The sequence below is a fragment of the Rhinopithecus bieti genome, unplaced genomic scaffold (genome assembly GCF_001698545.2).
Source record: "Rhinopithecus bieti isolate Rb0 unplaced genomic scaffold, ASM169854v2 scaffold_5179, whole genome shotgun sequence".
In the NCBI taxonomy this organism is placed as follows: Eukaryota; Metazoa; Chordata; class Mammalia; order Primates; family Cercopithecidae; genus Rhinopithecus; species Rhinopithecus bieti.
The window spans coordinates 1,424,494-1,441,010 of NW_016804741.1; the positions used below are offsets into that span (position 1 = coordinate 1,424,494).

A 16,517-nucleotide genomic window follows, 5' to 3' on the forward strand; every position below is an offset into this window, starting at 1 on the left:
TTATTATACTTTAAGTTCTAGGGTACATGTGCATAACGTGCAGGTTTGTTACATATGTATACTTGTGCCATGTTGGTGTGCTGCACCCATCAACTCGTCATTTGATAGGCCCCAGTGTGTGATGTTCCCCTTCCCGAGTCCAAGTGATCTCATTGTTCAGTTCCCACCTGTGAGTGGGAACATGCGGTGTTTGGTTTTCTGTTCTTGCGATAGCTTGCTGAGAATGATGGTTTCCAGCTGCATCCACGTCCCTACAAAGGACACAAACTCATCCTTTTTTATGGCTGCAGAAGTACCATATGACCCGGCCATCCCATTACTGGGTATATACCCAAAGGATTATAAATCATGCTGCTATAAAGACATATGCACACGTGTGTTTATTGCGGCACTATTCACAATAGCAAAGACTTGGAATCAACCCAAATGTCCATTACTGACAGACTGGAATAAGAAAATGTGGCACATATACATGGAATACCAAGAAAACAAATTTTAAGGAAAAGAAACCATTGTAGGCCGGGCGCGGTGGCTCACGCCTGTAATCTCAGCACTTTGGGAGGCCGAGGCGGGCGGATCACGAGGTCAGGAGATTGAGACCATCCTGGCTAACACAGTGAAACCCCGTCTCTACTAAAAATACAAAAAATTAGCCGGGCATGGTGGCGGGCGCCTGTAGTCCCAGCTACTTGGGAAAGCTAAGGCAGTTGAAGCAGGAGAATGGCGTGAACCCGGGAGGCAGAGCTTGCAGTGAGCCCAGATTGCGCCACTGCACTCCAGTCTGGGCGACAGAGCGAGACTCTGTCTCCAAAAAAAAAAAAAAGAAAAAAGAAACCATTGTATTAGTCAGGGTTCTCCAGAAAGCCAGAACCAATAGGAGATAGATGATTGATTGATTGATTGATTGATAGATAGAATAGATAAGAGGCAATTTATTAAGGAAATTGGCTACCGGGATTATTGAGGCTGAGAAGTCTTGCAACAGGGGATCGATCTGTAAGCTGGAAACCCTGGACTGTTGGTAGTGTGGCTCAGTCTAAGTCCAAAAGCCTCAGAATCAGGGAAGCCAGTGGTGAAATTCTCAGTCTGAGGAGGAAGGTCTGAGGAGCTGAGGAACCACTGGTGTACGTCCCGGAGTCCAAAGGCCAGAGAGCCTGGAGTTCTGATGTTTAAGGGCAGGAAAAGAGTGTCCAAGTTCCAGAAGAGTGAAAATCGCCTTTCCACTGCCTTTTCTTTTTTCTATCGGGCCCCCAGCCAATTGGATGGTACCCGCTCACATTGAGGGCAGATCTTCTCCATCAGTCCACTGATTTACACACGTGTCTCCTCTAGAAACACCCTCTTAGACATATCCAGAGGTAATGCTTTACCATTTCTTTAGACATTCCTTAATCCAGTCAAGTTGACACCTAAAATTAATCAGCACGCCTAGGATGATCAATAGTATAAAATGCTACAGAGAAAACAAGCAGAATGAGAATCAAAATATTGGAATTTATCATTGGGATGTGAATTTCATTAGAGCAAATTCAGTGACCCACTGGGGACGGATGGCTAATTGTGCCTTACTCCAGAGAGAATGGGGTGCAATAATCAAATGAAGGTGTAAGCCTTGGAAAGAAGAGACCTGCATCCCTTTGAGAAGAGGAAATGAAGTGAGTATGGTTAGAGAGGTTTATGAGTATGAAGTACAAAAATGAGAGAATTCACAGATAGCCTCAATTATTTCAGAGATAGGAGGAAATTCATTGGATGAGACTTGGAGAGTTGGGGGTACTGAGGTGGGGTTAGGTGGGGGTTTAGGAGGAATAGTACATATGTGGAGATAGCTGTTTTGGGAAATGGGGAGTCAATCAAGGACACTTAGGAATATAGAGCAATTTAGATAAATTACAAAGCTATACATTTGTAAAGATCTGATCAATACAGAATTCTTTCAACTCTCAGTTATCTTGGTAGGGGAATGGAGAAGCCATGGCTATATTGATCCAAGATTGCTGCTTTGAAAAGCAGACAGATGGAATGATGATTAACCAATCTAGCAAACCTACTATTCTATATCTAATACATTGAAAATGAATTTATCATCTGCCAGACACATTTCTTCTAGATCCTGCATTTCCTGTCTCAGTGAATGGTTCTACGGCCTCTCAGAAATAGGGTCATTCTTGATCCCAATCTCTCTCTCTCATCCCTTCACATTCAGTCCTATCCATTCCATTTCCTTACTAGTACATCTACACTCTGACTCCTTTGTACCTTCGCACAGGTAGCTCCTTCTACAGTGTATTATCCCACCCTCTTTTTCACACAATTCTCACTCATCTTTTATAACTTAGTTCATATATCACTCCCTTCTGAAAACCTTTACTCAGGATCCCTTTCCCTCTAATCTGGATTAGGGACTCTTCAAAGCAGAGCATTCTGGTCATACCTCTTTCAAAGCCCTTAAAACTTTATAGTAATTAACTATTCTCCCCACTATGCCCACAAGACTAAATTCCTTGAAGGCGAGATTATGTCTTTTATTTCAAGCAACCAGTACTTAGCACAGAATTGTTTGCTGAATTAATGAATAATTATAAAATATAACACTAGACGGCAAAATAAAAGGATAACACTTGAGAATAAGTCCACTATTGTTTAAAACGGCAGGAGGTGATTCACAAAAGAGTACATCAGTGATGTAAAAGAAATGATATTCAATGATAATTATCACTGATTAAATCAATGTCTCTACTAGTCATATGTCCATTATAACATTTACATGGAAACAGTCCAAACTGTATTTCAGAATGCTACAAGTACACCTTCAGTCTGGCAGTGGCCACAAGCCACCTAATTAAAAGAACAACATCACCTGTAGCTACCATAGTACCAGCTACCATTCGAGTAAGAAATAGCAATAAGAGAAAATGCCCCTCGCTCTTTGGCTCTAGGGGAAGCTTTCCCCACACATTTTGTGAGATAAAAGCACATAACACACTTGCTTCATAGTAATAAATGTACCAACTTCTGTAACTTAAAACTAATTTTAGGATATTTGTGTTTAAAGAAATAAAATTCTGTCTCAGAATCTTACTCCAACAGATGACCCATCATTTTGTTATGAAGGAGAACATTCAAAAAGAAAAGAAATCTAGATACCAGCTAGGAGTGTCCATGTGATAACAGTATTTGCAGGCAAATAAGTAATGAATGCTCCGAGGCCTCCCATGTTTAGCATGTGACTCTGATTCTACAGACCTTCCTCTTAGAATGTTTAAGCTGATTTATTCCATGTGAATTTCTATGTAAGTTGTTCCCTAAGTAGTTGATACAAATTCTTCTTTATATTAATACACTCTCTTGTGATATTTTAACAAATCAGAGTATTCAGACATTCAATACTTCTTTATTAGTAAAAATATTGCCATTGTATGAAAATAATTAACCAAGAAAGTCCCTTGAGCAAAATCCTTAACCTAAAATTACAAAAATAATCCCTGTATTACAGGATTGTTATAAAGATTACAGCTAATATATATGTATATATAAAGCAATATCACTCTGTTTAGCACACAGTCAGCTAACCACAGAGGTCTCCGCCAGGCCAGGCGCAGTAGCTCATGTCTGTATTCTCAGCACTTTGGGAGGCCGAGATGGGTGAATCACCTGAGGTCAGGGGTTCGAGACCAGCCTGGCCAAAATGGTGAAACCCTGCCTCTACTAATACAAAAATTAGCCAGGAGCGGTGGCAGGTGCCTGTAGTCCCAGTTACTTGGGAGGCTGAGGCAGGATAATTGCTTGAACCTGGGAGGTGGAGGTTGCAGTGAGCTGAGATTGTGCCACTTGGCAACAGAGCTAGACTCTGTCTCAACAACAAAAAAAAGTCTCTGCCTTTTCTTTTCCATAAGATCTTTATTTCCATTTTAATGTTCTTTGTGAATATATTTGCAATTTAATTTTGTACATTTTTATGAAAATACAGATAATACCCAGAAATATGTATCATCCATATGCATATTCACATACTTTGGAAGGGGGAGTATGGATGTGTCCCTCAAGTACACATATATTATTTTGTGCACGTATTAAGGGTTTATCCACTTTGCTTCTCCATGTACAGACTTCTATTGGATTCAGTAAGGAATTAGCATGATTATTTTCACAAATAAAAAAGAAACTTTTTTTATAAGCTAAAACATGCTGTGAAGAAGTTATTCTTATAGAGCTAGATTTAGTTGAAATCAGATCTAGCAGAGATAGAGATATTTTGCTACACATATTCTACTTTTCAAATACTTTTAATTACCTTCTCCTAGAAACCATTCTTGGGATTTCTCAACTCTCAATGTAGATAAGGTATTTATATCATACTAAGGATCACACAAATTAAAAAATGAATATTATTTCAAACCTCTTATTTTCAATAATAAAAATTGAATTGTCTAAGCATTCCAGTTTAATTTACTTTGCTTAAGTTATAATTCACATATATAAGAGGATAACAATAATTTTTTAAATTGTAATATTATTATCAAAATAGATGCTGTGCAGAAAAGAGTTAACACAGCAGGCCTGAGACTGCTAACCTTAGAAAGCCCTGCTTGTAAGGTTGGCCCTTAGCTGGCATCTAGAAATTTAGATTTGGGGAAAATTCCCATCACTCTGTAACTGTTAAGAGTGGCTTATTATGCATAAATTGTTTGAGTAAACAGTATGGTTTATGCTAAACATAAATTCCGTTCAAAGAGGAATTTGGAATTTTGGTGTGTGCTAGATAGGAGGTGCCTGTGTAACCAGCGCCAGTAGAAACATTGGGTACTAAGCCTCTAATGAGCCTCCCGGTAGACAACATGATACATGCATGGTAATAATTCACTGCTGGGATACTTCACTGGGAGGGGCCTCTTGGAATCTTGTCCCTAGTTTCCTCCAGACTTTGCTCCATCTGCCTTTTCCCTTTGCTGATTCTGCTTTGCATACTTTTGCTATAATAAATCATATCTGTGAGTACAACTCTATATTAATTTATATGAGTCCCTGTAGAAAACCAAGGAACCTTGGTGTAGTCTTGGGACCCCCAACACCAATGCCATAAAATGTGTTTAATCAAAATATCTTCTATTATTTTTCATTTTATATTGTCTTATATTATTTTCATCAGGTACATCATTTAGAAATAGAGAGAAATAGGCTAAATTGTTAAGATAGACAAATAATTATATAAACGTTGCCATCAGTAATAATCTTATTAGGCAGGAGATGAAAAAGGCTAACAATCACCTAATTATGAAGTCCAGAACAATTTGAGTTTTCTCCTAGATTACAGCCCATTTGATTAATGTAAATGTTGGATTATTTGTAATGGATTATAATCTCCTAACCAGGTTACTGATAATTTTAGCAATTTCACTTCTCATAATAGAAATTGATTTTCCTTTAGGGGATGATAATCAAGCCTAATCATTTTAATTTCAAAATGGGATATATTTGTTTTAGGATGTCTTGTTTTAGTCTTAAAAGCATAAATATATTGGCATGCATTCACTTCACAGCATGTCTTAAAATCAAAATCTACTTAAGTGAAAATTCTGAACTCTTCAAATTCGTCTTAAGTATTTCCCAATAGTATTTCCAATGGTAGGGAACTTACATTTTCTTGCAGTGTGGGCATTTTGCCAGAGTGTTGAACCTCAGTTCCATCCACTGTAAAATAAATAAAGAGAGGAATTGAAAAGAAAACAACTGAAAACTATCCAATCTGATAAGACATTTCTTTTCCTTTAAATGTCATCAGGGTTCACAACCGAAGCAATCACCTTCTCACGGTTACACGAGCTTTTCCCTCCAACGCTTCTCTCCCTCTCTTAAAATACAGTTTGGGATCCTCCTCTGAAATAGTTCCCATGACTTTTCCAATGCTTTGACGTAATCTAGGTTTGCTTTACATGAATACTGAATGTAATATAATTGGGGTCATCTTGTTCAGTAAGTCTCAGTTCACTTCCAGGGAATAAAAACATATTTCATATACCATCAAAGTTATTTTTATTTAAGTCTTCAGGGCTGGCCTTTCAAATACTTGAATATTTAGATTCATTACTAAAATTAAACTATTCTACTTATGTGAGAAACTCACTAAGTACATAAACTAAACGAATTAGATATAGGTAGTACTGAAGTCGGGAACTGTTTTCTGTTCTGTCGTTGCCTATACAATATAACAAAAACATACTGCTTAATACAATTTTCTTCCTGTAAGTGTAAGTAATAAATGTGCTACCTTCCTCACATGAATGTTATTCAGATACTTGAAATGACTTACTGGTTATAGATAGTCTTTAAAGAATATGCAATATAAATTTAAAGTAAATCTTTATCCCATGAAATACATTTTGTTCAATGACTTTCTAACAATCTTCTTCTATCTTGTTTGCTTTTCTATATACCTCCTTATAAAGGGTATATTTCCTTGATAGTTTTGGGAAATTTTCTTTAAGTGCCTTGGCAGTTTATCATCAAAACAACTTATTTTTATTAAAATTAAGTTTCATTTGGGAATCTAGGCCATCAATTTTTCTTTTCAGAAGGCTCAAATTCTAGATACAGGGGTTTCAATAACTTGTGGATATTCAAACATTTTCCACACAATAGAAGATATCTTTTAGAAAATATCTGATGCATACTTTTTTCTTTTATGATTAAAGAAAAGAACATATAAATTTGGGTTTCCTAAACTCCTTTCTCTTCATTTTTATTTCAAATATCATGAAATTTAGTTAACCTTGTTATGATCTCTTTTAGTCACAACGGGAACATACAGTCCCAAGATAAATTAAAGAGAAATAAAACTTCACATGAATGTTCACTCTCTTTACAAAATGATTATTTTTAAACATCTGCAAATGTCAAACCAAGGGCACTTATTTTTCAACAAGAGTGAGTATTTCTCTCATTACTTATAATGACAGAATTACTTATAATATCAATTTGTAAAAGTTGATTTATTTTAAAACTGCTCTTAAAGTAAAAATTCTTGAGTTAATGTGCTAAACAGATACTAATATAGATTTCTGCAGAAATTGGTACAGAACATTAAGCAGTGGAAGAATATAGAACTATTAAGTGCTTTTTTATGTTTCTGTAATAGGCTTAGGATAGTTACTGAACTTGTGATGTCATTTCAAATGTTATTTATAAATAACAAATTTAAGTTTTTCATAGTTAAAAGAAGCAAACTGGTTTGAGAAGGCAATTATGAAACCTTTGAGTCAAGAGTAACTCAAAATCCAAGACTTAAGGCTAACAGACTAACATAGGAATTTCAGTATTTCAGATGACCCCTGAGGAGACTGTTTAGTCCACTGTTACCATTTTATAGTGTTCTTCATTTTAACACAAATTATGCATGATAAAATCAATGATAACTGACAAACAGTGGGGACTTTATTCTGTAATTAATGTATTACATTGCCAGCAACCTACCACATCTGGTTTTGCTGTTATCTGCAAGTACTCACTTAAATGGAGCAGACTAATAACAAAAGCATCTATTATTAGAATAATTTTCTTATAATTTATCCAAATGAACACCAATTCTTATGCTTTGGAAAAGAAGTTGACTTAGTACTGTTCTCTCATCTAAAATCTGGCCTCTGGATTCTTAAAATTTTATTGTCAGACCTTAAGTCCCATTAGACCAAAAAAAAAAATCTTAATTATATCAGCAAGATTAAAAGCAACTTCTCTAAAACCCAATCATTTTTAGAAGAGATCTTCTAATATTTGACTTATTTCTAACTATTCTATAACATGTAATGGATAAATTGAGTTTCCCCAAGATATATTTTGGAACTAATCTTAGAAGATTTGTTAAAAAAAAAAAAAAAAGCTATATTGCTTAAAACTACTAATTTAATTTTATAGTATCTTACCGAGATAGACAGATAGATAGATAGACAGATAGATACATACATACATACATACATACACACACAGATACATAGATACAATAGGCAACTGGTAACACTTTGAAATATGTTCAAGTTAAAACTGTTATCCCCCCATGCTATGGCACCCATTTGTCCCTAGATACAAATGAAAAAAGTCTGATCCTGCCTGAAGGTACTAAATTGGGCCACTTCAGGGTAAACTTTGAACCAAGTTGTGTTCTCTTTTATTAAAGAACAACAACCCTCAGTCAGTGTTGATTGACAAAGTACCTGGATACGCCTTTCATCAGCAACAGAGACCATGGGCCCTACAGAAAAGTAATAGTAAACTCTGCTGTTCAGCTGTATTAAGAAACTTCTTTGCATTCATGGAGAACTAGCTAAAAGCTTTAAACGTCAATTCATTCTTCTGGGAAATTATTTTTCAAACAATGCCCTTCAAATCACCACTCAGGCGAAATGATCTCAAAATGGTTTGGAGGGTAAAAAATGTTTGGACATACAATATAAAAACTCCCTCTTAAATATATACAATGGTATATGCTAAAACTGCTAAAGAATATCCTATTTTAAATTCTGTTTAATTTTTTTAATCCTAGCAATTCCCAATGAATATACAACTCTTTACTCACAAACACCTGGACTAACCTATAAAATGAATTTGCCATTGAATACACTTTGGAAGACACAAATCTAGCTTTTCTAAATTTATCTATGGTCCCAGATAGGCTGTGATATGAATAGTGTAAATATTGTGAATTCCTAAAAAATTTAACTTCAGCATTATAACACTGGTATATTAAAAGATGTTATTATAAACAGAAGGAAGCTGTGAGAATATAGAGAAGCTATTCTCTAGATTGTATATTACTTTAGCAATTGTGTTTTTTTCCGGGGTTAAATATCAAAATTAAATTATTTTAAGTATAAATTATTTTAAAATAATAAAAGCTTTGTCACATACAATAGTTCTTTTATCTTAATCCTTGAGAGAATTCTCTTGCAGGAGAGAGAGCTCATTGTTTCAGGAAAAGTATTTCCTATGTGATCTTTTCAATAAAATATCTTGAATATTTTGTCACAGGTCATATTTTCTTTTCTTTGACTCTAGAAAACTCAGCTAAGATTCAGCCTAATTTTATCAACTGTATTAGACTAAATATTAGCATACTTATATTATGCATGACTTCAGGTTTTTTTTTCTGCCCTACTTATTATTTTTCCTGATTTTTTTCACATTTTATTTTCAATCATATTGAATTTAATGTATCTTTGTAACTTATCTCAATTGCTTTGAACCTTGCAAGCTAAGTCTAAAACAAAGTAGGAAATGAGTAAATGAATTAACCTAATAATTAGCAGTGTGAAGGGCAAATAACATATTATGAAGAATATAAGATTATTCAAGATCAGCATAATAATAAGGATAAGGCTCCAAGAACTTTGTAGTCAGTGTATTCTTCATAACACTGAGCATCCCTCATTAATCCAAAACTGTCAAAAGTAACCAATACGTCTCCTATAGGTGTGTACAGTGTTCCCCTAATCATCAAAAACTCTATTTTCTAGAAAATTTTGAAATCATCTTTAAATACTATATTTTAATCCAAAACATCTTTTCTTGCTAAAGAATTAAAGTTTCAAATCATAATTACTCTGCTAATATGATAATATGATTCACTTGCCTGCACTGAATGTTAAGTAAGGAAGAGCCAGCTTTAGAAGTTAGTCCCTGACAGAGCCAGCTTTAGAAGTCAGTCTCTGGCTTGCACATTACTTTAGTAATTTTCTTCTTAGGGAAAAATATCTAAATGTATAAATTACTTTTAAAATAATAAAACCATGGTACATACATATCTATCTAAACTCTCAATTTAGATCATTCTCTAGAATTCATTACCAGATGATTCTAAAAATTAAATATAAACCTTTATAACAATTGTCTTTTTTATTGTTCTTTTTTCTTCATTCCCTTTTCTACCCAATTAATACAGTCAATTCTCTGTCAAATTCTTTATTCTATTCTTGACTATCATCATCACTTTCCTGAAAAATAAAAGCCGAAATTCTAGCCTTGTGCTTTTTCAGGCTTGTGTCTTTGCTATCCATTCGTCTCCTATCAGGTTAGAAAATTTCATGAAAGCAGAGACTATGCTTCCTGTTCACCACTGTTTCCCTAGCACCTAGCTCAGTGCCTGGTACACACTCAATATATATAATTGAATAAATAAAATCATTCCTTTTGTAACGTGGCTACAAGGATTATCCATGGCAAATATTTGGAATATAAAACATAACAGGAAAGAATGCAAGGTAGCTGTGGAAGGGAGATCTCCAGAAGTAGGTTGAAACAAATCTATATTGAAGATTTTAAAAGTGTTACTTTCAAAAGTTTGTTCACATATGAAAAAGAAAATAACAAATATGCTTTATATATTTAATGTAGTTAATTCATTTAATATCTATTGGTAACTATAGAGTGTCTTAGCTTATATTAAATCAGTATATACTGATTTTTATTTATTTATTTTAGAGAGAGGGTCTCATTCTATCACCCAGGCTGGAATGCAGTGGTATGAACATAGCTTGCTGCAACCTCTAACTCCTGGGCTCAGGTAATCCTCCCACCTCAATCTCCTGAGTAGCTAGGACTATAGGTGCATGCCACTACCCCTGGCTAATTTTTAAATTTTTTTGTAGAGGTGGGGTCTCTCTGTGCTGCCCAAGCTAGTCTCAAACTCCTGGTCTCAAGCGAGCCTCCCATGTTGGTCTCTCAAAGCACTGGAATATCAAGCATGAGCCACCATGCCCAGCCTATAGTGATTTTTTTAAAAAGAAAGTTGTTACCTATCCCCACTAAGTATATTTTCTAATTTATGTACTTAGTCACGGATTTAATCAATAATATATAAATGTAACATAGGAGACTTACCCTACTAAATCAGAAAAATCTTAGCAATTCTGGTTAAATATAGTAAATTGAATAAATGCATGCATTTCCATTTTTTTTCAAACCTGACTAGAATAATAGTAAATGAATTTTGAAATGTATAATACCATAAGGATAAAAAAAGATGGAATATGACTTCAAATTTTTGGACAATGGAAAGCAGATGGCCTTCGCAACTCACTTAGTGAAAAGGATGTTGAAACTTAACTATCTACAGAGAGATAAGTCAATGATGGCAGGCTGCTTCACACTGAAAGACCCAGAATAGGTCAGCTATTGCTGACCTATACTTTTAAAGGTAGAGGTTGGGATAAGGATAAAGTAGGAGTATCACAGTCCCAAGTTCACTGCAGCATTATTCATAAAAATCAAGATACGGAAACAACCAAATCTCCATGGATGGATAAAGAAATTGTGGTATATGCATACAACGAAATATTATTTAGTGTTAAAAAGAAGGAAATTTTGCCATTTGTAACAACATATATTAACCTGGAAGATACTGTGCTAAGTGAGATAAGCCTGACACGGAAGACAAACATTGCATGATCATGCCTATATGTGGAATGTAAAACAGTTTAATTCATAGAAGCAGAGAGTAGAATGGTGGTTGCCAGGCACTGAGGTGGGTAAGGAATGGGGAGATTTTAGTCAAAGAGTACAAAGTCTCAGTTAGGCAGGCTGAATAATTTCTGAAGATCTGACGTACAATATAGTGACTATAGTTAACAATATTGTATTATATACTTGAAATTTACTAAGAAGGTAGATCTTTAGTGTTTTTACCACAAAGACACACACACACACACACACACACACACACGGTAATCAAAATGCTAATTAACTTGATTGTGGTAATCATTTCACAATATAGATGTATATCAAAACATTAGGCTGTACACCTCAAATATACAATTTCTGTTTGTCAAATATAAACCAATAAAGCTGGAAAAAACACAGAAGTATTGATTGTAAATTCTCACAAAACCAGAAAATCACCCTTCCCCAATACATTAAGAGAAGAATTATTTATTCTATAGAGAAATTGTACTACAGAGCTTGTGGACCAGGAACACCGGGCACAGAAGAAGGCAAGAAAAAAAGTTGCTCTAAAATTCAATTAATGTCTACTGTCTGAAAAGTGGGTAAGAGCTTCACCCCTATTACCTCTCTTAGCTCCTAAAAGGCTGTCTCTCAGGCCTATCTCCTGCAAGAGATTAGAGGATCCTTCCCCAGAGAAATCTGCCCTAAAGAAAAAAAGACCAATTGATACTAATAGCTGACAGCTTTACAAAGTAAGAAAAGGAGGAGGAGGAAGAAGAAGATAAGGGGGAGTGGAAGGAGGGGGAGAAGGAGAGAGAGGAGGAGAAGGAGAAAGTTTTCACCTATCCCCTGCCTGCATACATAGAAACTCCAATCAGTGACTTGCTCTCATATAAACTTCTGCGTAAAACTTCTATCAAAAGAAAAACCAATAGAGAAAGTAGTGAGAAAACAGAGACAAGGCATGAAGAAGAACAATACCTCAGAAAAAATATAATTAATAGCTTCAGAAAGATGTTTGAAATGCTTGTTCTTTGGTACCATAAAGAAATAGCACTTAAACATAAATTTAATTTTCTCAGCGAGGCCATTTTTATACTATCTGCAGAAAGGGTACACTTGCCAGCAGTTTTGCCACAAGAGTACACTGAACAAAGAAGTCAGGGTCACTTATAACCTGACGCGTCTACCTTAACTGCTGTGTCTGGTTTCCATTGGCTGGAACGGGACTTCACATTCTGTATTTGTCTTGATTGGCTAGCAACTTAGAACTTTTAAAACAGGCAAAGGCAGAGGAGAACAAAGGAAGGAGGAAGTAACTTGTGGAATTCTGAGAAAGATAAAAACACCTTCAAATAAAAAGAGGAACAGGCTATGACCTAATGCTTGCTTGGACCAGTATAATCATGCCAGCGCAAATATTTAGGCTACATTGTGGGAGCTAAGAACATAAAGTGCGTTGATTTCTTTATTACGGCTAGCAGATATTTAAGAATGTTAGCAGAGGTCTTTGAATAAATTTTGCTTCTAAGAAAAGTTACTATTTACTCCTAATTAGACAGGGAGGACAGTCTTTGAAGAGGAACCTCTACTTTACTTTTTGCAAAGATGTCATGAAAAACGAATGCTATTAAAAAATCAGAGAACAAACAAAGGCTCCTAGAAATTAAGAATTAAGTTAGATCATCTGAAATTAAAATTTTAAATTAAGATGAGGAGATATAATGAAGAAGTTTCCCACTAAATAATATTTAAAAAACAAAATTAAAAACAAAAAAATGGAATGGACAATTAACAGGGCCCACTGAATATCTAAATGATGAGTTCAAAAAGACCCTCACTAAGACACAGCCTAAAGAAATTTCAGAACACTGAAGAAAATGAAAGGGGAAAAAGAAAAAGAAGAAAAAACATGTCATATCAAAAGGATCAGGTATCACAATAGCAGTTGATCTTCTCATTTAACAATGGAACAAAGACTTTAAGTTTCTGAAAGGTGACAACTGGAAACCTAGAATTGCATAGCTATACAAATTATAAAGTGAATGTAAGATCACATTAAAAACTACTTAAGACAAAAAGAGTTCAAATATATTTCCCTGCATCTTGTCTCAGAAAGCAGAGTAGATGTGCTACACCAAAATGAAGGAATAAACCAAGAACTGTGAGGATGGCATGGGATCCAACACAGGAAGGAGGTAAAAGGAATTTTCCTGATGATGGTGAAGGGAAGGATGACAACTATGTAGCAGGAAGCCTAAATAATAGATTCCTTGATGCATTTAGTTATAGTAATAGGTATTTTATAGTTCTATACAAGAATATGAGAAGAATGAATGATTTACATATAGAAAATTAAATCCAAAGGAGGGGGCAATTATTTATAAGTCCAAGAAAATGTTAAAATCCATACACAAGAAAAATGTACCATATTGCTTGGTTCAGCTGTGAACATAAATTACCTAATCATAAAAACTGTAAGCACTAAGTATTAATTAAACAAAATGTTGCAATTTGGGAGTATGAAAGCAAGGAAAGGAATATGAGTGGGAGGGCAGTATGAGTGCTAAGTTCTCATCTTGCAGTTTACTAGTTAGTGGGTAATGTCTAAAATTGCTTAATCAAATAGAAAAAGGATAAGCAAGCAATTTAAACACAGAGAAGTCTGGCCAACCTTGTGTAACCCCATCTCTACTATAAATACAAAAAGTAGCCAGGTGTGGTGGTGTGCACCTGTAGTCCCAGCTACTTGGGAGGCTGTGGCAGGAGAATCACTTGAACCTGGGAGGCAAGGGTTGCAGTGAGCTGAGATCACACCACAGTACTCCAGCCTGGGCAACAAAGTGAGACTTCATCTCAATAAATAAATAAATAAATAAAAATTAAAAAATAAACACACAGAAGTGACTATCAATAAAGCAGCTAAAAGAGTTGAAAGCATTTTAGGAACAGTAACTGGGGGTCAGCTAAATGAGAAGATTGCAGTCCCATTTGACATTTAGAACTATATACATAAAGTTCTTTAATAAAAGTAAAATTACAAATAAAAAGCAAATCACTTATATTTTCTTTTCTTTTTTTTTTTTTGAGACGGAATCTCGCTCTGTCGCCCAGGCTGGAGTGCAGTGGCCGGATCTCAGCTCACTGCAAGCTCCGCCTCCCGGGTTTACGCCATTCTCTCGCCTCAGCCTCCCGAGTAGCTGGGACTACAGGCGCCCGCCATCTCGCCTGGCTAATTTTTTGTATTTTTTTTAGTAGAGACGGGGTTTCACCGTGTTAGCCAGGATGGTCTCGATCTCCTGACCTCGTGATCCGCCCGTCTTGGCCTCCCAAAGTGCTGGGATTACAGGCTTGAGCCACCGCGCCCGGCCCACTTATATTTTCTTAAGCCCATTCATGTCTTAGTGACAAGAGTTTTTGTTTATAGACTCCCATGTGTATACTCCGATAAATATTTTTCATATTCAAGTTCTAAAGAAAATCTTTTGTCTCCTATATGTGCTGAACAATAAAAGAAAACCTATCCTTATCCTTCCTGACAGGGTAAGTTAATTATGAATTTAACTTTAAAAAAATCAAACTAAGTTTAAGTTAGAAGTAGTAAAACAGAACTTCTGTAACTTTTGCTCATATCAAATTACTTACACTTTCTTATTCTTTATTTAATGGTTTTACCTAATTATGGGTAACAGTGTTAATTCCCTTTGCTCCAAGAATAATTTACAAAAGTCAGAAAATTTTTGATAAACTATGATTCGATTTTTCCTGAATCTAGAAGCCATGAAGCAAATCTACTGCATGAGACTGTGCACTTTGACCTCTGTTGAGCAGGTGAGAGCAGAGCTAAGACTCGGCTGCTCACCAAGCCAAGATGCCCATGGAACTAAGCCTGGGCACGATTTCTCATTGGCTTACATGGAGCGGATCCTTTTTGCAACTGGACCTATCAGAGGACGTACCTTTTATCTAGTTCACAGAAGATGCTCTATATCCTAGCTGCACTTCTAATTGTCTGCCTAAATAAGGCTCTATTTTAATATTTTGATTAATTTGCATTTGGACAAAACTGTAAGACTATGACCAGTGGTCTAATCTGTAAGATCATGATCTCTATTTACAGATTAATAACAAATGTCCAGTGACTTACCAGGAATGTGTTTCCACAGTGCCCACACACGACCCTTGTACCTTCTGGTTGGATTGGCAACGCAGGTTGAGCTGGTTGTTCTTCAGAAATAAGCATTACTGGGCCAAGGTTAATTATCCGTCTACTATGAAAAGAGAAAGGAAACAACTTGACTATCCCACAAATGGATTGAGAGCAAAACCTGCAACATAAGGCCAGAAATATGAAATGTGTTATACTTGTTTTATAAATTAAGTGAATTAAATGTCAAGCTGGAGGCAAAACTACAGAGAGTAGCAATAGTCAGTTTTTCAAAAGCAAAATACGAGTCTTTCTGTACTTGGGACAGAAACAATATATTATAGCATTGGTCCTAATCAATGGCAACCATTTAACTGCCATTTCCAAGTTTTTAGAAGTTCAAATCAGAAAACAGTTGCTACCCTTCCCTATCTAGGAAGCCAACTTGAGTCTGGTAGAAGACTGACTAAGTTAAAAATATTCTACATCAACAAAAATCTGTGTGCCATGAAGGCACCGAAGGGCTAGGTTACAACCAAATTTCTCTGAGCAGTGTGATATTCCTTGATGCCTATTTAATCAGAGATGAAAAAAAAAAAAAACAGGATCCTCCTTTCATTTCTATTCTCTAGTCTATCATTGGATAGGGCTGTACATGATTCATGTAATGGTCAAAAAGCCAGAGAGATCACAGAAAAAAAAAAAACACAAGTAAGTCCTCTACACACTTGTATCTGGGTACATCCATAATGGTACTGGGCATGGGTGAATAATTCCAGAATTTATATGCACATATACATTCAGCAGAGATTAGTATAACATACAGTGAGATACACAAAAATAACTAAAACACTTGCAGGTGAAGATTAATTATATCAAAAGTAAACTAACTGATTATTATTATTATTATTTTTTTTTTTTTGAGGCGGAGTCTCGCTCT

General features: G+C 35.4%; 1 protein-coding gene across 1 annotated transcript in view; it reads right to left on the bottom strand.

The window, feature by feature from the left end:
• PIP4P2 (phosphatidylinositol-4,5-bisphosphate 4-phosphatase 2) overlaps positions 1–16,517 on the bottom strand; it is a 52,138-nt gene that overhangs the window by 12,241 nt on the left and 23,380 nt on the right. The window contains exons 3-4 of the mRNA XM_017870340.1: positions 15,578–15,794; positions 5,639–5,691 (exon numbers count right to left, since the gene is read on the bottom strand). Coding sequence (XP_017725829.1) covers positions 5,639–5,691; positions 15,578–15,794 — 270 coding nt within the window. The remainder of the gene's footprint in view (positions 1–5,638; positions 5,692–15,577; positions 15,795–16,517) is intronic.